The following is a 21,453-nucleotide window of genomic DNA, read 5'->3' as shown; positions in this document are numbered from 1 at the left end:
CAGAAGGCATTTTAGAATAAGTCACACACAAAAGTAGTAATGGGAACTGTATACAACACATTGCCTTACAAGAGTAGTGAGCTGTTTCAAAAAATAAATAAATAAACAAAATATAGAACAATGGCAACACCAAATGCTGGTGAGAATATGAAGCAACAGTAATTCTCATTCATTGCTGGTAGAAATACAAAATGGGACAGCCACTTTGAAAGAAAATTTGGCGATTTCTTACAAAATTAAATACTCTTATAATATGGTCAGCAAAGGAGTCAACCCAAAGGAGTTGAAAATTTAGGTCTACACAATGTCTGCCCACAAATGTTTATAGCAGCTATATTCACAATTGTTAAAATTTAGGAAACTACGAAGATGTCCTTCAGCAAGTCTATAGATAAATCAACTTCGCTACATCTAGACAATAAAACATTATTAGGAATATTGGAAGACAGGAAGAAAAAATTTAAGAAGGAACAGATAAAAATGGAAGAAAAAAGAAATTATACGGAAAATAACTATCATCCAACACACTCAAAAAATAAAGAAAAAATGGGGGAGGAAAGAAAGAGAGAAAAGAAAGGAGAATAAGAGAAAAGAAATTTTAAAAGAAAACAAACAAGAAACAAAGGAAAATAAAGGAAAAGCTACTTCCAAAATAATCACGAATCCAGAAGAAAGTTTGAAAGATTGCTGGCAAGTTTGATATCTTAAAACACACACACACGCACACACAAGGTTAACTTAAAAAATAAATATAAAACTGTTCAATAAAGAGCAATCTAATCATGGTAATAATACTAAAAAGTAAAGGGAAATAAGAAAAAATTTAAAGCTTGATTATAAAAGAAAGTTATAGAAAGATATCAACTAAAATAGAATCACAAGTCAGATGAATAATGCAAATGATGCAAATGACATTGCATCATTTCAAATCTGTGATTAACAGAATACACATAAAGAAGTTTCCCCCAAACTCAGAATGTTTTTAAATGGCAGGAAATAATTTAATAGATGAGGACAAAAAACAATGGAAAGTTTAAAATGTGGAAGCATAGTATACCACAGTTAGAGAAAATAAGCAATGGAAAGGAAGAAAAAACACAGATAACTACTGAGAAGAATAAAGTCAATAAGCAAAATATAATTATAAAAACAGATAATAGATTATGGGTATATAATAGAAAAATGATAAATAGATGACAGATAAGTAGGCAAAGATATACATAGAAAAATCTTATGTTAAACTATGATGAACAATATGCAATAGTTATTAAAAACAAAAAACTAAAGACAAAAATCAGATTGAATTAAAAAAGGTAATTAAAATGAACTATCAATAACCTATCCAGTTTAAATATAAAAAGCATTACCTTATAAATAGCAAACATGAGTTACTGTGTTACATTAACAAAACCATGAAACTCTTCAAGAAAATTTCTAAGTATATTAATGAAGGATGATTAACATGATTCTATAGTTAAATAAACTTATTTATTTATTTATTTATTTATTTACTTATCTATTTATTTGACAAATACAATTGAGCACCATTTGGTAGCATATAGAGAGTGCTCTAGGCTTTGGGAATAACATGTTGAACAAATTAAAGCCCCTATTTTCACTGAACTTACATTCCATGTGTGAACAGATAATTTTAGAAAATGTCTAAATTCAAATACTAAACTAACAAAACTTTTTTCTCTTTTTAGGTATTGGTAGAACCTCTTCACATGGACTTTGAAAACAGCAGAGAAGGATGGAATACTTGCTAGGGTTTGATACCAGAAGCAACTGATTATTAGTGATATTGGCCATGCACAATTATGGAACTGAATGGGGAAAAAAGCTTATAAATATATGTTTCTTGCCTCTGTTTCTGGTGGCCCCCTAACGTTGTGGCAGAAATAGAGTATTTCAGAAGAAAGCCAGATGTGAGACAGGGGAAATTTTACTTTTATTTTATGTATTTTTTTTATTAAAATAATTTTTTAATAGGAAATTTATTGTCAAATTGGTTTCCATACAACACCCAGTGCTCATCCCAACAGGTGTCCTCCTCAATGCCCATCACCCACTTTCCCCTCCCTCCCACCCCCCTTCAACCCTCAGTTTATTCTCAGTTTTTAAGAGTCTCTTATTTGCCTCCTTCCCTCTCTGTAACATTTTTTTTTCCCCTTCTCCCCCATGGTCTTCTGTTAAGTTTCTCAGGATCCACATAAGAGTGAGAACATATGGTATCTATCTTTCTCTGTATGACTTATTTCACTTAGCATAACACTCTCCAGTTCCATCCACATTGCTACAAAAGGCCATATTTCATTCTTTCTCATTGCTACGTAGTATTCCATTGTGTATATAAACCACAATTTCTTTATCCATTCATTAGTTGATGGACATTTAGGCTTTCCATAATTTGGCTATTGTTGAAAGTGCTGCTATAAACATTGGGGTACAAGTGCCCCTATGCAACAGCACTCCTGTATCCCTTGGGTAGATTCCTAGCAGTGCTATTGCTGGTCATAGGGTAGCTCTATTTTTAATTTTTTGAGGAACCTCCACACTGTTTTCCAGAATGGCTGCACCAGTTTGCATTCCCACCAACAGTGCAAGAGGGTTCCCATCTCTCCACAGCCTCTCCAACATCTATAGTCTCCTGATTTGTTCATTTCAAAGATGACAGATTTCTGCAGAAGCAATGTGGACTAGAGACATTAAAATTCCAGAAAGAAAAGAAACTTTCACAGAAGGAACTAATGTCTACTCACTGGGATCATTTGCTACATCCAACTTTTGGTCAAATATGAGAATTTGGGCTTAACCTTGGTAGAGGACCACTTTTGTGGGTCAAACAAATCAAAAACACTTTGGGAAGTCCAGTATAATTGGAACGAAAAATTGAGAACCTCAAACAGATGGCTAATTTTACTACTACAGACCTGTGCCAGCCTCTAAAGCTGTCTGGTATTTAAGACTAATGATTTAAACTAATCCAGCAGTTTCTTCCTCAAGATATTTGCCAAATTTTGAAGATGAATAAAGCAGGAGTCCTAAACAGCTGATATTTATGTTTCTGATATATATGTATGCAAATTCTGTGTGCCAAAAGGCATCCATCCCACTTCAAAGCATTAATTAGAATCTTTGGAGAGCCACACACTAGATATAAGAGTGACCCAGAAATAGGTTGGATCTATCTACATAAATCTAGCTTCAATTCAACATAATTCCTGTTTGGATTAAGTCAGTCAGCCTCACCTCTATCTTCATATTAAAGGAAATAGTAACTTATCAGAAACATACAAGAATTCTTTAAAACAATGTTTGGCATTCAACATGAATAAATAATCAAGTAAAAATATAGAGTTATAAGACCAATAAAAAACAATATGAGAAGTAATAAATGATATAGATATTATAATTAGGATATTAAGATCATATGTTTATTATTGATGGTATGTTCAAGGAAATAGAAAGAAATTAATAAAATGATTAAAATATGGAAATTTCAATAGATATTTGAAATCTATATAAAAGAATCAATCAGCTTAGCAGAATTAAACAATAAAACATCTAAATGTAAGAACGTAGTAAATCATTTTAATAACATTTGAAGGCTGGCAACATAAATTGGAAGACAGGTAAATAATAAATGCCCAAAATAAAAAAAAAGAAAAGAAAAATATGGTGGGTAAGGTACATGTGGGGCACAGCCAATAGTTCTAATATACATGTAAGTTAGCACCGCAGAAGTATAAGAGAGAGAATATAAGGCAGAAGTAATATTCAAAGCAAATACTGCAAAGAATTTTCTAAAATGCTATAACATCAACCCACAGACTCAATCAAGAAGCTCAGGGAAATCCACTCAGTGAAGACACTCAGTGGTCTCTTCATTAAAACTTACTGAAATTGGGGGCACGAGGGCGGCTCAGTGGGTTAAACCTCCGACTTCAGCTCAGGTCATGATCTTACAGTTAGGGAACTCGAGCCCCACGTTGGACTCTGTGCTGACAGCTCAGAGCCTGGAGCCTGCTTGGGATTCTGTGTCTCCTCTTCTGTCTCCCTGCCCCTCTCCCATTCATGCTTTGTCACTCTCTCTCTCTCAAAAATAAATAAACACTTTAAAAAACCCTTTTGCTTATAAAGGAAAAGAAGCTTTTTGAAATTTAATGCAGGCAAAATCATTATAAATTCAAAACCCTTAGTAATGAGTTTTTGTGTCTCTCCAGTCAGTAACTAAATATACTTTTCTCAAGTCTGGGCCATTGCCAAAGGGAAAATAGAATAGGTAATGGAGGCAGGATATATAAATACCATGTACGGTAGCTGCTTCTGCTATTCCTCGCTATTTCTTTCTTCTCCATACTGATTACAATCAGGAAAGGAAAAGGCAAATATCACCACGGAGAATTCCACACAAGGAACTTGCTATTTAGGTTGTAAAGGGAGCAAGACAAGAGGCAGAAACAAGCAAACAAAAGAACACTGAGGTAATGCAGAGATAATAACTACCCTTTCAGGGATGTGGTTTAAATAAAAGGAAATGTATGGCTCCTGAGGCTAGGTCACAAAAAACATTGCTGCTTCTGCCTGGCCCTTGGATTGCCTCTTCTGGGGAATGAGGTGGATTCCCAGACCTCAAGTACTCAGAGCAGCCACTGCCTGGGGTTGTGCTTCTTACTTATGAGGGTGTGATGTAGGGATGCTTTGGTTTCTGGGAACTCAGAGGAGAAACCTGAGGACAGGGCGCTTCCTACACCTGCTTATGCATCTGAAGGCCACGATGTATCTGGTTCTGAAAAACCCTGGAGCCAATTGCTTTTGGGAGGTCAACTTCCGCTGCTAGGGCCATCAGACAGACACCAAGACCAAATACTGGAAAAAATAAATCTGATTGTTTTCTCCCACTTTCTACTTTTTCTGCAGTGCCTCTTATTGTCAGTGTCTATCAGGAAACCTGACAGCAAAGGAGACTGGGTGGTGTAGTTTTTCAGCATCGATCCCCAATATCACAGAGCGAAGTATTAAGTGGAGTTGAAAATTGTCATTAAAAATTAGCATATTTTCCTGTCTGACACTTAGTATACTTTTATTTCCTCATATTCAAGATTATAAATATGTCTACTTGACTACTTGGGACCATGAAATATAAGTAGAAAAGCTATGCTACTTACAAGTGGGAGTATATAGTAGCCTCTACATTGTATTGCACCTTAACTTCCTCCTGATTGTTACTGATCATATCCTTTTTTTAAGTTTATTTATTTCTTTTGAGAGAGAGAGAGACAGAGCTCACGAGCAGGGGAGGGGCAGAGAGAGAGGGAGAGAGAATTCCAAGCAGGATCTTCACTGGCAGCATGGAAACTGACATGGGCCTCGATCTCATGAATCTTGAGATCCAACCTGAGCCAAAATCAATAGACAGACGTCAACTAACTGAACCACCTAGGCGCCCCACTACTGATGTTATCTTAAATGATATTCACTCGGATCCCAGAAAGAGCATCTTGTGGAGCAGAGTCTTTAGCCAACCTGCATTTGACATGTGTTGGGAAGGAGAAATAATTAAGATTTAACCACTGAACTTTTGATGTTGTTTGTTAATGAAGCACACCACAGATAATCATCAATAGTATAGCAATGATGGCCTTATGAACAACTGAAGAAAAGAAGCACAGTGGTAATTATTCATGTTTTCCTTGTTCTGTTACCTGTTTACATTCTTCCAACTATTTTATACCAAAAAAAAGACAATGATGACTTTAAACGAGGTAATTAAACATGTTTTTGCAAGGCATCAAAGAGAGACTTTCCACTGAACTACAAGGGGAATGAATGTCACCCAAAGAAAAATAAAACAGATGACAATGTTCCCTTCCCTTGGTAAAGAGATTGAATCTGCTTTTGATCAAAATATAGGGGCTTTACATTAGGCAAGAGTATGCTGTTCTCCCTAAAGTTGCTCTTTAGGAGCAACTTATAAGTGAGGAAATGTTTTATTGATTTAAGAATTAAAGGAAGAGTCTATGCTAGTTAGCACACATTTGCTAATTGACTTTTTTAAATCTAGCTGAAGTGACAAAGGAAATAAATGCTTTTTCAAGTCTAGTTTCTTTCCGAAAAATCATGTTCCCCAAATAAAAAATCCTTCCACACACCTTCTAAAAACAATAACTTAAAAAGCAAGTGTATGTATCATTACCCAGGGCTCAAGCCCTCAATGTAATTAGAAGACTAGAATAATCATCTCTAAATCCACACGAAAACAAGGAGTAATGTAGGAACTTTGTGAGGTGTAGGAAAGTTAGTTGGACTCTGAGATGTGACAAAAAAAATTTTAATGAAAAACAAATACAAACTCATAATGTTAATGAGAGTTTACCATAGAAGGAATATCATTCACTAAATGGAAAAATAATAACTTTTGTGTATCAGATGGCCAATAACTAGGGAGTCCAAAGGAAAAATATTGGAAAGCTTTCAGGATCTGAACCAGATTTCTTAAAAAGACATCATTTATGAACAGAAGGAAGACCTTGTATAATAGTTTTCCATGCTGCATAACAAATTACCACAATCTTAACACCTTAAAACACAAATTATCTCACAATTTCTTAACTGAGAAACCTGGGCACTGTCTAGCTGGGAGTTCTGCAAAGCTACAATCAAGCCATCATGAAGCCTGAATCATGATCTGAAGGTTTGACTCGGGGTAGGTCCACTTCAAAATTGTTGGCAGAATCACATTTTTAATGGCTATCAAATTCCTGGTGGCTTATTTATAACAATGGAGAGAGAGACTCCACAGCAAGTTTGTTAGCAAGAGTTTTATAGCACATAACATAATCATGAGAGCAATATCACATCATCTTTGTCATATTGTATTGACTGGAAGCAAGTTATGGAGTCTGCCTAGCCTTGTGGAGATGAGATTGTACGAGAACATGGACAGCAAGAATTAGGAATCATGGAGACTCCTTTAAACTCTACCTGCCATATCTTGGAAAGGAAATATTTTCCTGGAAACTGCGTGGAGAATTCTTTTAAATGGCCCAAATCGTGCTAAACATGACATTACAAAATATTAGAAAAAAGAGGAATATGTACTATGTTTTGGCTGGAAAAATTCTGGCCTTTATTTAAAGTTCTATTAAAATAAGTTAACCAGCCTAAGCCACCAGCTTTCCCCCCTGCCCCACTCCCATAGATTCATCTGTTACAGCAAGTTCAGGAAAGGGCAAATATATCATTCTGAAGACAAAAAGAATTTAACACAGCATGCGTAAAAAAATACTGTAAGAAAAAGACAAAAATGTGAATTAACTAATTCAGTAACTGGAAACAAGTTATCAGATCCCAAACGGACTGGTAGAAAAAATTAGAGAAATAAAAAAAAAAAAAAAAAAACAGTACATAAAGTCTGCTTGCCTTATTTTCTAATGTGGAAGAAGCAATAGGTAAGGAGGTTTCCAGATAACCAGGTTCATGAGTTTTATTTTTATAAATCAGTCTTACAATCTGGACTGTATCTGGATGATGTGCCTATCTACTAACTCTACCTTACCTAAAATAGGTACTCAGTATGTTTTTTATTAACAAATGAAACGCTTGAATAGCACATTTTATATCCTTGTGGCCCTTTTCTCTTGCTATTTTCTGCCTCTTTGCAAGTTTACATGAAATTGGACTATAGTGCCTTGACAGACATTTATCTCGGGTTAAAATAAAATAACATTGATAATATGAAACCCAAAATAATTCTAAGACTTTTTTTCCCTTACTATTGTTCTATACATTATGCACCTTTCTGATGTTTAATTTAAAAAAAAAAAACCGTTTGCCAAGAATACTTAATTAAAATTATTCATCTAAACTTTAGGGTACACTTGTCAGGAACATCTCTCTCCAGAGACATTTTAGTTGTTTTCCTGCAAGAATTCCCTGTGATACTTAGGGAAAAAAAAGAAAAAAAAAAAAAACAGATAAAACCGGGCAATTTGTTTTGGCAACAATAGTTAGAAAACCAAATTTTCCTACTGGAAGGTTAAGGAAAAATAAAATAAAATAAAATAAAAAATTACAACCAATCTTTACAAAAGTTACTAGGAACCAGGTCTAATATTATATTAGTAGTCTTCCTAGCATCTGAGGTTAGGACATTGTTATTTTTATAGAAATTTTGGAAAACAAGGGATACTAAATGTGTGGTCTTGGATTGTGCAATTTAAGATAGTTCCTTACAATGTGGAGAAACAGAAACCCTCTTGCACTGTTGGTGGGAATGCAAACTGGTGCAGCCACTCTGGAAAACAGTGTGAAGATTCCTCAAAAAATTAAAAATAGGCCTACCCTATGACCCAGCAGTAGCACTGCTAGGAATTTACCCAAGGGATACAGGAGTACTGATGCATAGGGGCACTTGTACCCCAGTGTTTATAGCAGCACTCTCAACAATAGCCAAATTATGGAAAGAGCCTAAATGTCCATCAACTGATGAATGGATAAAGAAATTGTGGTTTATATACACAATGGAGTACTACGTGGCAATGAGAAAGAATGAAATATGGCCCTTTGTAGCAATGTGGACGGAACCGGAGAATATTATGCTAAGTGAAATAAGCCATACAGAGAAAGACAGATACCATATGGTTTCACTCTTATGTGGATCCTGAGAAACTTAACAGAAACCCTTGGGGGAGGGGAAGAAAAAAAAAGAGAGAGAGAGAGGTTAGAGTGGGAGAGAGCCAAAGCATAAGACACTCTTAAAAAATGAGAACAAACTGAGGGCTGATGGGGGGTGGGAGGGAGGAGTGGGTGGGTGATAGGTATTGAAGAGGGCATCTTTTGGGATGAGCACTGGGTGTTGTATGGAAACCAATTTGACAATAAATTTCATATATTTTTAAAAAGTAAAATAAAAAAATAAAAATAAATAAAAATAAAATTTAAAAAAGATAGTTCCTTACATTTCAAGGATTTTCTGTCTCACAGATTTTTACTCATTCTTATGCAGCTCACCTCTTTTCTATGGCTGATAATTCTTGATTCTCACTCATGGTTTGAACCTCTCCTTATAAACGAAGAGCTTTACTTAATTAACCAGCAAAATACACAACTTTCTCCCCTCTATTTGCTTATTTCACTGTAACCACTGTCCTCATCCCACATTTTTCTTTCTCTTTTACTTTTCACTCATTTTGAGAGTCTTACCCAGAAAGTTTGGTCTCTAGTTCTGCTGTGTAGCCAGGTAGAAACTTAGGGCAGGAGCCCATTTGGCTGTTGACCTCTCCCTTCTCCACCCCTCTAGCTTTACTCCTAAACAATGAGTTAGTGCCAGACACTGCTACCCAATTAAAAATTTTGCATACCACTTGAATCTCAGCCTTTCAGATTAAACATAGATTGTCTACATGAAACAGTCCATAGAGCTTTTTCCACTGTGTGACCAACTGTTTCCTGGATTGCAACATGCAGGACCTCTCCCCAGTGGTTAGGCTAGGCTTTGGAAAAGGGCATCAGACCAAAGACTTGCAGCTGAGGGACCTCATAGGCCAGAAGGAAAGAATGAACTGCACATGCTTGGGTGCAAATCTATAGTCTTCCAGGAGGCCCAATGCCTTAGGACAACAATATGGACTTCTTCTGGTATAGAAGTCTGAGGCCCAACCAAACCTCTGCCAAGCTCCAAAGCCACAGCAACCCAAAGATGCCCAGTGATGGCAGACCTCCATGCCAGTAGATCATTTGACCACAGGAACAGTAAGCAAATATCTTGCTAGAGGGTTTTTTGGAGTAATAATGAGTGATGCCACTCTCATTTTCACCCATTGATTCCTGGACCCATAAATCCTGACTCTAGAAGAAAACAGTAGCATTCATTGGATGCTGACTCAGAGCATATACAGCTTTCTGGAGAACTTTGTCCCAGCCCTGCAAGGTATTGTCACCTAGCTTGTGATAGAACTAGGTCTTCAAAAAGCCATTCCACCATGGAATGCTTTAGGGTGGTAGGAAACATAGTAATACCAGAAAATTCCATTAGTGTGGGCATATTGCTATACTCCCTTTGTTATGAAGAGAGTTCATTGATCAAAACTGTACATACAAAGCTGTATGTAAGACCATGGTAGAGGACAACACATTCTCTTTCTCCATGAATGGCAGTGTGAGCAGAAGCATTGCATTCAGGGAAGGTAAATTCATATGTAGATTGTCTATTCTAGTAAGACAAAACTCTGCCCCTTCAACGATGGAAGCAGCCCAGTGTAATCAACCAGCCACCAGGTAGCTAGCTGGATGATCACCCCGGGAAACAGACAATTTTGGGAACTCAGTCTTAGTCTCTGTTTCTGGTATACTGGGCTGCTGGTACCTTGGTGAATGCAAATCCATGCTGCTGAGATTCTGCATAACCTCCATCCCTGCTACTATGGCCACTTTGTTCCTGAGCTCTCTGAGCAATGATGGGAAAGTCTGGGAAAATACGATGACTGGTATCCACAGAATGGGCTAACCTATCCACTTAATTATTAAAATCTTCTGCTGAGGTCATCCTTTGGTGAGCATTCACATGGAACACAAATATCCTCACATATTTTTGCCCTCAAGTAAGGTCTATCTATATGCTTTCCTGCAAAATTTCCTAGTCACAAATTTTCCAATCATGTAACTTCCAAGTGCCTTACCGTTAAATGAAACCATTGGACATAGTCCATGAATATGTATAGAATTGCATGCCTGGTCATTTCTCCTTCTAAGCAAAGTGAACAAACAGATGCACTGTTTGAAGCTCTGCCCACTAAGAAGGTTTTGCTTCACCACTGTCCTTCAGGAATGTCCCAGAAAGGGGCTGTAGAACTACAGCCATCCACTTTCAGGTGGTTCCTGCATATCATGTAGAAACATCTATAAAGCAGGCCCAAGACTTCTTTTCCTCTGTCATTTAATCACAGAGAACTCCCCATGAAGCCAGAGGTACAGGCTGGGAGAGGAGGGCAGTGTAGCCTGAATGGGGAGCATGGGTGTTTGGCAGCTTCTTCAGGTTACTTTCTTGTGCCTTCAGGGCCCGCTTGAACCTGAACACATATATACCACTTTCATTTGATGATGGAGAGATGCTGTCCACACCAACTATATGGCTTCTTGAATTAGACAAACACCCAGTTCATGATTGCCAGCTGAGATTGCATGGTAACTTTGGGGCTTTATTGTCAAATGTTTAGTCTCCACTGAGGTCTAGTAACAGACCAAGAGCTATTTCTCTAATGGAAAGTAATTATCTGCAGAATATGGCAGGGCTTTTCTTCAAAATCCTAAAGACCCATGCTGTGACTCATCTATAGGGACCCACCGAAGGCTCCAAGCAGAATCTCTAGCTGCCATGACCTTTTAAGCATCACTGGATCTGCTGGATCGTGTGATCTCACAAGCAGTCTGCACCTGTTTCCCAACCTTCTCCTGTTTCTGGCCCCACCCAAAACTAACAGCTTTTCAGGTCACACCATAAATGGGCCAGTGTAACAAACCTAAATGAGGACTAAGCTGTCTCCAAAATTCCAAAAGGCCCACTAAATGTTGTGCCTTATTTTTGGCTTTAAGAGAGGCCAGAGGCAGGGCCCCTGGGTAGCTCAGTCATTTAAGCATCGGACTTTAGATTTTGGCTCAGATCATGATCTCACAGTTTGCGAGTTTGAACCCCACATCAGGCCTTGCACTGACAGGACAGAGTCTGCTTGGGATTCTCTCTCTCTCTGAAAAATAAATCAACTTAAAATTAAAGAAAGAAGGGCCGGATGCAGCAACTTATCTTTCACTTAGAAGAGATATCTTGATATGCCCCAGAACCTAGAAATTTCACTGAGATAGAAAGCCTCTGAATTTTAGCTGGATTTATTTCCCAACCTCTGCCATGCAAATGTTTTACCAATAAGTCTGGAGTAGTTGTTACTTCTTTCTCACTACATCCAATCAGTTTAATGTGATCAATGTAATGGATCAGTGTGATATCTCATGGAAGGGAAAGGTAATCAAGATGCCTACAAACGAAATTATGACAAGGGGTTGGAATTGATGTACCCTTGAGGTAGGACAGAGTATTAAACCTGTATTGCTGGCCTTTCTAGCTGAAAGCAGACTGTTCCCTTGATCTTTACTAAGAGGTATTGAGAAAAAGCACTTGACCTACTTAGACATTTTTTTAAATAAGCTTACCACATGATCCAGGCTCTGTTGTTTAGCTCTTCTGGTATATTAAGTCCAAGGGAGCTTCAAATTTTTATGGGAGATCAATATGCCTGATGAAGCCAAATAATAAACCCCAATGAGATTTCAAATAAAAAGAACCTTACATTTTGAAGCTAAGTTTTGTCTTCCTCAAAAATCAAATACTATTTTAGAAAATGTCTGGTTTTCAAAAAGTTCTAGCGGAGGCTGAATGTCTGCTCATAATGCAATAGACGACCCTAGAACCTGAGCTGCTCACCTAAATTGGGCATTTTAAACTGAATCATAAAGTGGGCATTTCCAGTACTCCAAATCACACATTTTATTAGTGGAACTGGAAAACTAACAGAGCCTGAAATCATAAGCAATTTCTGTTAACAGGTTAATCACTCTCCCAACATACCTGCTTCTGTCACATGGGTGGCCCATTAACACATGTCTGTGGCTTCTTCGAGAGTTTTCTATGAAAAATTGGCTAAAAAAAAAAATCAGGATTGCCTTCCAGAGGCCTTGTCTTCTCAAGTACCTTCTCAAGTACCTTGTCTACTCAAAAGAAATAGCTTCGTAAAATGGAACCAACTGTTGAATTGATTTTTCAGCAGAGAAACAAATCATTGTAAGACTAGCAAGCTATTCATCATTATGCAATTATTTTCTCGGATTATATGACCAGCACATAATGTTGTTCACTGACAACCAGAATATACTGTTTTGACGAAGAAGGAGTAAAGATATGGGTGGTATCTCTCATTCATACTTGAAGACCCATTTAAAAATATCAGATTCCTATATTTAGGGCTCTAATATCTGTTGGCTTAGAGATTTTAGTACCCACTGGAGGAATACTCCTACCGAGAGACATAATACATTTCAGTCCAACTTAAAAGTAACAATTAACATGCATATTAAACTTAGATTCCAAATGCCACTAGACCAAAAAAGTGGATTATGGAGTAGATTGAGATTATTAACTCTGAGTATCAAGGGAAATAGGTTGCTATAAAGTGGAGAAGAAAAATTTTGAATTTTTAAAGGTGATTTAAGCTACCTTCTTTTATTATTCTTATATATAATATAGCACCAATATATATAGTACCATGTGTCTTCTTTTCACTTCTCTTTCTACATATGGTATGTGTAAATGGTATTTAATTTACTATTTATTCCACAGATGGCCATATGTCCAGGTAGTTGCCTAAAGCAAATAGAGAGGAACTAATAGCTATCATCCAAAAATTCTGACTTGATTTTGAATGTAAGAAGTCACAAGGTATTTTTCTCTTTTTAGGAAAATTTGGAGGTTTTTTATTTTGATTTTCTTTTTTGTCAGTCCCAAGAATAATTGCTGGGTGTCAGAAACAGAAATATGTGTTTCAGAATGGGCATGTCACAGTTGGCTTTGAAAGTGCTGGACTATGGGGCGCCTGGGTGGCTCAGTCGGTTAAGTGACCGACTTCGGTTCAGGTCATGATCTCGCAGTCCCTGAGTTTGAGCCCAGCGTCGGGCTCTGTGCTGACAGCTCAGAGCCTGGAGTCGTGTCTCCCTCTCTCTGACCCTCCCCCATTCATGCTCTGTCTCTCTCTGTCTCAAAAAAAAAATAAACATTAAAAAAAAAGTGCTGGACTGAAGTGAATTTTCTTTTTAAATTAGTCTGGTGTTAATTTTCCTTTTCTAAAATATGTTGGATATTTTAATTTATTCATTTTAAGCACGAGCTTTTTGGGGTTTTTTAATATTTTATTTATTTATTTATTTTAGTTTCATTTTTGGTAAAACTCTATCCCCAACATGGGGTTTGAACTCACGACCCCAAAATCAAGAGTCACATGCTCTACTGACTGAACCAGTCAGATAGCCCTCATTACTTCTATTTAAATATAATTTTTCCTTTCTAATGGTTTTATATTTATAGAAAAATTACAAAGATAGTACAGAGAGTTCCTACATACCCCTTGCCAAACTTCCCATGCTGTTAACACCTTACAATACTATGGAATATTTATCACAATAAAGGAAGCAAGAATAGTATACTACTAACTAAACTCCACACTTAATGTAGATTTCACTAACATTTTTTCCCTTGATGTCCTTTTGCTGTTCCAGGATTCCATCCAGGACACTGCATTAATTCTCATGTCTCTGAGGCACGTCTTGACTCAGACAGTTTGTCAGGCTTTTCTTGTTTTTGATGACCTTGTTGTTTTGAAGAACACTGGTCAGGTATTTTACAAAATGTCCTTCAATTTGGCTTTGTTTGATGCTTTTATCCTGGTTAAACTGAGAGTGGGTTTTGAGAAGAAAAACCATAGAAATAAAGTGCTATTCTCATCACACCATATGACCACATTCATACTGTCAACATGACTTAACATTGATGATATAAACTATAGAGTTATCTGGCTGAGATAGTGTTTTCCAGGTTTCTCCCTTATCAAAACAAATTATCCTCACACCTTCCATAACACTGTTCTCTATAAGCAGTTCTCTAACAGGATCTCATATTCAAGAGGCTAAGTTCTACTTTCTTGAGGTTGGAAGGTATCTGCATAAATTATTGGGAATTCTTCTCTACAGGAAAGTTGTCTCCTCTCTCTGATTTATTTATTTCTTAAACCATTATGAATTATGGACTTGGTATTTATTTTATACTTTGAGTTATAATCTAATACTATCTTCTTTTTTTTAGTTTTATTTATTTATTTTTTTAATATATGAAATTCATTGTCAAATTGGTTTCCATACAACACCCAGTGCTCATCCCAACAGGTGCCCTCCTCAATACTCATCACCCACCCTCCCCTCCCTCACACTCCCCATCAGCCCTCAGTTTGTTCTCAGTTTTTAAGAGTCTCTCATGCTTTGTCTCTCTCCTACTCTAACCTCTTTTTTTTTCTTCCCCTCCCCCATGGGTTCCTGTTAAGTTTCTCAGGATCCATGTAAGAGTGAACACATATGGTATCTGTCTTTCTCTGTATGGCTTCTTTATTTCTTGCTCAAATTTTCCCACATCTGGTCATATGGAGTTCTTTCAAATTGATTCCTGTGACATTTTAAAAAAACTAATATTTATTTTTGAGAGAGAGAGACAGAACATGAGCAGGGGAGGGGCAGACAGAGAGGGAGACACAGAATCTGAAAGGGGCTCCAGGATCTGAGGTGTCAGCACAGAACCTGACGCAGGGCTCGAACCCACGAACCATGAGATCATGACCTTAGCTGAAGTCGGACACTCAACTGACTGAGCCACCCAGGTGCCCCTCCTGTATTTTTTAAAAATGTCCTATGTTGTAAATAGACACTTTCCAAAGAAGACATCCAGATGGCTAACAGACACATGAAAAAAATGCTCAACACCACTTATTATCAGGGAACTACAAATCAAAACCACAACGAGATACCACCTCACACCAGTCAGAATGGCTAAAATTAACAACTCAGACAACAACTGATGTTAGCAAGGATGCAGAGAAAGAGGAACCCTTTTACACTGCTGGTGGGAATGCAAACTGGTGCAGCCACTCTGGAAAACAGTATGAAGGTTCCCCAAAAAATTAAAAGTAGAACTTCCCTATGACCCAGCAATTGCACTACTAGGTACATATCCAAGGGACACAGGTGTGCTGTTTCAAAGGGGCACATGCACCCCAGTGTTTATAGCAGTGCTATCAACAATAGCCAAAGTATGGAAAGAGCCCAAATGTCCATCGATGGGTGAATGGATAAAGAAGTGGTATACATATATAATGGAGTATTACTCGGCAATCAAAAAGAATGAAATATTGCCATTTGATCACTCGTATGTGAAATTTAAGATACAAAACAGATGAACATAAGAGACTGTAAAGTACAGAGAACACACTGAGGATTGCTGGCGAGGCTGTGGGTGGGGGCATGGACTAAATAGGCTTAGGGCATTAAGAAGAACACTTGTTGGGATGAGCACTGGGTATTATATGTAGGAGATGAATCACTGGAGTCTACCCCTGAAATCATTATTGCACTATATGCTAACTAACTTGGATGTAATAAACAAACAAACAAACAAACAAACTAGGTGGCTAGGCTGGTTAAGTGTCTGACTCTTGATTTCAGCTAAGGTCATAATGTCAGGTTGTGAGATCGAGCTCTGTGTCAGGTTCTGCACTGGGAATGGAGCTTGCTTAAGATTCTCTCTTCCTCTCCTTCTCTCCCTCTGCCCCTGACCTCACTCAAAAAAATAAATAAAATATAAAATAAAATAAAATGTCCCATGCTTTTATGTATTATGGACTCTCTTACTTTCTGGCACTATAAGATTCTTCATACTCACCTTGGATGTCCCTTGCCCAAACCTAGAATCAACAATTTGTACATTGATTCTTGGTTCCTTTTGCTAGAGAATGTAATTAGAAACCAGAATTGGGTTCCTAGGTATGCTTATCGTTATTGAGATGTCATTGCCTCCTTGTGTCAAGATACACACACACACACACACACACACACACACGTGTGTAGGTTTACATACAAATCTATAATCGTTTCTGCATCTACCCTAGGCTGCATCTGCAGATTACACTACGCTAATCTGCATCTACACTAATCTAAAAACGAGTTCATACTAAAGTCCCCAACTCTAATCCCATGCCATGTGACTTAGGCTAGCCTTCTGTTTTGCTGATCTGTAACCTCCCATTTCAGAAGTGAGAAATGTGATGGTCTCCACCATTTGCCATGCATTTACTTTAATTTGTTCCATCCCACTATACATGCAGCCAAGTTTCACAGTTGTAACCTGTCTCTCTGTGAGAAAGAACATTATCAACCAGAGTGCAATGTGTATGCACTGTTCCTTTTATACTTTGTCTTATATTTCCCTTGATTCTCTTCATTACAATTATGTCATATATTTGTAACAGTGTGGTTCTTTTATCACAGTCTACATTTCATCCATGGATCCGTAACCTCCTAAATTTTTTAAATGTGTATATGTGATTATTCATCATTTGTGTCACGAAAGCCTGTGGGCTTTGACAAATGCATGGTGCCAAGTATCGGCCACAGAAGTACTATTAAGATTAACTCCACCACTGAATAGCCCTTGGATTTTCATGTGAGCATAAGTTTTCAAATCAGCTAGGTAAATATGTGGGACCACAAAGGCTTGTTTGCAGAATTTGTCTATGTTTAATAAATAAGCATCTGCTAACTATCTGCTATACTTTCTGCTATTCCTCATCAGCAATACACGAGAGTTTCTATCACTCCACCACTTCACCAATATTTAGTATTGTCAGGTTTTTGGACTTAAGCCATTTTATAGGTGTGCCATTTTATTTTGAAGATTCTTTTTTTTCTAATTAAATAAAGTTATAAGCAAGTGGCTAGCCATCCCCTAGTAAAGGGCCACACACGGACTCAAAATTCAGCATATATGGAACACTAAATCAGAATTTAAATTATTGGAAAGGGGGAAAAGGTTTGAAAATGCTTGGAGCTCACGTGCTCCAGATATAGGCTTCAGTGAGACTGAATTCTGCTAGCAGACTCTTCTACAGTTCTTATCTCTTCATGTCTTGGGATTCCTTGGTTTCTACTCAATTATAAGGGTGGTTCCCTAGTTTTTCTATCCATTCATGTGTTCTACAGAGCCTTCTAATAAATTTCCCTTGCTTATATTAGCCAAATTAACTTTTAATGTTTTATGAACAAACAAACCTAACATATATATACTGGTCTCCCTTCGTCCACAGGGGATCGCTGTCAAGATTCCCAGTGGAGGCCAAAAAACAGCAGATAGTACCAAAGTCTCTAGATACTGTTTTTTCTCTTATACCTATATGCTTATGGCAAAGCTTAATTTATACATTAGGCACAATAAAGTATTAAAACCAAACACTAATAAGGAAATAGAACAATTATAGCAATATACTTTAATAAAAGTTATGTAAATGTGCTCTCTCGCTCTCTCTCTCAAAATATATTACTGTCGTGTACTCACCCTTCTTCTTGGGATGATGTGAGGGGATAAAGTGCCTATGTGCTGAGAAGTGAGGTGAATGATGTAGGCATTGTGACATAGTGCAAGGCTACTACTCATCTTCTGATGTTGTGTCAAAGGAGAATCATCTGCTTCTGGACTATGACTGACCTCAGGTACCCAAAATCGTGGAAAGCAAAACCATGAATAATGAGGGAACTACTGTACCCTCAGTTAAACGAATGAAAAAAGTCAAAGACAGTAAAATAATAATTCCTTTATTGGAAACATTGGTATGGAGCCAAGAACATCTATTTTTAAATTCTAGACCACATTCAGAATGTTAAAAACAAAGAAACAAACAAAAAACATAGTCCTGTAACAAAAATATTGAAGTAGTCTTTGGTAAAAGAATTTTTCTAAGTTGGTTTTGTAAGAATTAAAAGAGAAGCTTATTTTTGTTAGTAGTAGGTTACATACCAGCGTACTTTACCATTCCCCATCTGCCACCTATTTTGCCACCTCCTTTCCTAACCTTACAAGTAGTGTACTCCCCAGATTCCCCAGAATTTACTGGCTGTATTGATATATTCTGATATTGTAGAAACAGGCAAACACATTAAACAGTACATCTTTTACAACATCCTTCCACTTCTGCCTTGGGCATCTTCCCATCATTACAATTTTATCTCATAATACACAAATAAAAGATATACAATAGGAGTGAACCCTTGATTTTTTCCAGCAATATTTTCTGTTGCTTTTTTTATATTGGAATTAACTACAATTTGCATTGGAAAGCACAACCCGAATTTAAAAATTATAGCAACATGACAACAAAGATATTACTCTCCAAGTGCATATTACTTCATTATAATTACAACACCAATTCAACAAATATTAGGAAAACAAAAAGATCATATGCAACTAAAATACCAAATACAAAGCAAACAAAAATTTTGTACAGGTAAATAGCATTTATCAAAGAAAAAAAATAATCCAGTGCAAATTGGCAAAAGTGATTTGGAACATCCAATGCAATTTTTGTCCCCTCAAGATAGAACACTGATACTGAAGACTAGATATGGGGGCCCAGTTTTGTAAACACTGGGTATGAAATAACTTTCTTCATCTCTTTTATATGATAATAAATCAATAACAATCAATATTTTTAAAAAAATAACAAGATATAAACACCCATGATTTATTGAGATAAACTCACAATGGCACACAAAAAAAATCTTAAAATATGACACCATATTTCTACTCAAGAATGGTGGGCCCAAAATTAAGTCACTATGAATAGATTCATACAGAAATTAAATATTACAACCGAGAAATCATCCTGCTTTGAGTTGACACTTCCTCTACTCATAAATAAGAGATAATATATTCTAAGATTAACATCCTACCAAACCAATTTTCTGTCTATCATCTAAGTAGTTCCAAAGGAAAATAATAACAAAATTAAATCCCCCTTTCCCTACTATCTCCACCATCATAAAGTTATACCTACAAAGACTGGAGACTATAATGTTGATCAGATGACTGGAAATGCTATTGATGCTGAAGATATAACACTGCTCTCAAGGAAGAGTGAATGATAGGTTGCTACTACTCCTTCAATGAAAACTATTCATTCATCTGTAGGTGGTCAACTTAAAGGATCCTTAAGTGACTCATACTTGACCCCATGTTAAAACCAAATCAGGACAAAACTATCAATGAACCCATTATGAGTCACAAAAAAAGTGAATTAGTATAAAGCTTTTTTCTTCCACAGGATTTTTCCCAAAGCTTGTTTGACATCTTTGTTTCTTAGAGAATAGATCAGAGGGTTTAACATGGGTGTGACCAATATATAAAATACTGAAGCCACTTTACGCAGTTCAGGATTGCTTGGAGGTGTGAGATACACAAAGGAGACAGTCCCATAGAGCAAACTTACTACTCCCAAATGGGAGCTGCAGGTGGAGAAGGCTTTCCTTCTCCCTTCACTGGAAGGGATTTTCAAGACTGTGGTCCCAATGTACATGTAAGATACTACAATAACAACTATGGTAGGCAAAATAATGAAGGCAGCCAAACTAAGAGACACCATCTTATTGACAGAGAGATTGGAGCAGGAGATCTTCTCAATTTGGTAAGAATCACAGTAGAAGTGATCAATGACTCGGGAAGCACAGAAAGACACTGAGAATGTTGTGCTGACTTGGAGGATGGAACTGAGCCATCCACAGAGATAGGAACCAGCCACCAGCTGAGTGCAAAGTCGTCTTGACATGTGCACACTGTAAAGAAGAGGGTTGCAAATGGCGATGAAACGGTCATAAGCCATGGCTGCCAGAACAAACCCTTCTGTTACAATGAAGAAGGCAAAAAAGAAGAGCTGGGCAGCACACCCCACAAAGGAGACAGTCTTTTTCTCAGACAGGAAGTTGACCATGGCTTTCGGGGCAATAACAGTGGAGTAGGAGAGGTCAATAAAGGAGAGATTGCCTAGAAAGAAATACATTGGTGTGTTCAGCTGGGAGTCAGTCACAATGATTGTCATCATACTAATGTTCCCAAAAAGAACCATGCCATAGACCAGCAGGAATAGGAGGAAGAGGAGAATGTGGAGCTCTGGATGAACCCTGAAGCCTACAAGAATGAAGTCAGTTACATCTGAGTGGTTGCCTGCTCCCTTGTCACCCATGGCAAGAACCTGATAAGAGGTACAAGACAAGATTAAACATTGAACTTCCTATTTATTTCCTGGTATCATAAAACACCCTTTCTGTGGACAACATTGAAATTTGTTATCCTTCTTGCCATCCAACTGTGGTAGGTATGATTTGCTGTGCCTTTTGATAGAAGGTGAATCTAAAGTATAATTGTGACTGTCCCTCAGTACACAACATGTAAATTATCCAACTCATAGTTTTCTAATGTGATTCTCCAAATCCAGCGTTCTTCCCATTATAGCACATGTGACATTTATGCATAAAACATTATTTCTTTAAACCTGTTTAACTCTTCACTTGATTGTCATGGTAAGTTGGATATGTCTGAAGGTTTTAGAGTTGCATAAGTATCTGTCCTCATCTTTAATTGGTAATTTTAAACTCATTTTATCCTTGTAATGCTTCCAATATACAATAGAAAAATCTAATTTCAAAGTGATTTAAAACTTCATGAATAAACATTAGATCTAAATAGAGGTTACTATTTAAGTAGTTTGTGAGAGTTTAGGTCACCTAGAGATTTAGTCAGTATCCAAAATAAAAATCTTGGAA

The 21,453-nt window shown here is 37.0% G+C and overlaps 1 protein-coding gene across 1 annotated transcript; it reads right to left on the bottom strand.

Moving 5' to 3' along the window:
* Nucleotides 1-19,931: 19,931 nt before the first annotated feature.
* Nucleotides 19,932-20,873, bottom strand: LOC132660321 (olfactory receptor 9K2-like). Its single transcript, XM_060604340.1, has one exon. It carries the CDS (start codon nt 20,871-20,873, stop codon nt 19,932-19,934), a length of 942 nt encoding a protein of 313 aa, XP_060460323.1.
* Between the last annotated feature and the right edge of the window lie 580 nt (nt 20,874-21,453).

This window comes from Panthera onca, chromosome B4 (genome assembly GCF_046562875.1).
Source record: "Panthera onca isolate mPanOnc1 chromosome B4, mPanOnc1 haplotype 2, whole genome shotgun sequence".
Lineage (NCBI taxonomy): Eukaryota > Metazoa > Chordata > Mammalia > Carnivora > Felidae > Panthera > Panthera onca.
Note: the sequence above shows the minus strand (reverse complement) of the source record. Positions and strands in the feature narration are given on the sequence as shown.

Excerpts from the sequence above, each read along its gene's own strand:
- LOC132660321 (XM_060604340.1), bottom strand. The coding sequence starts at position 20,873 with ATGGGTGACAAGGGAGCAGGCAACCACTCAGATGTAACTGACTTCATT.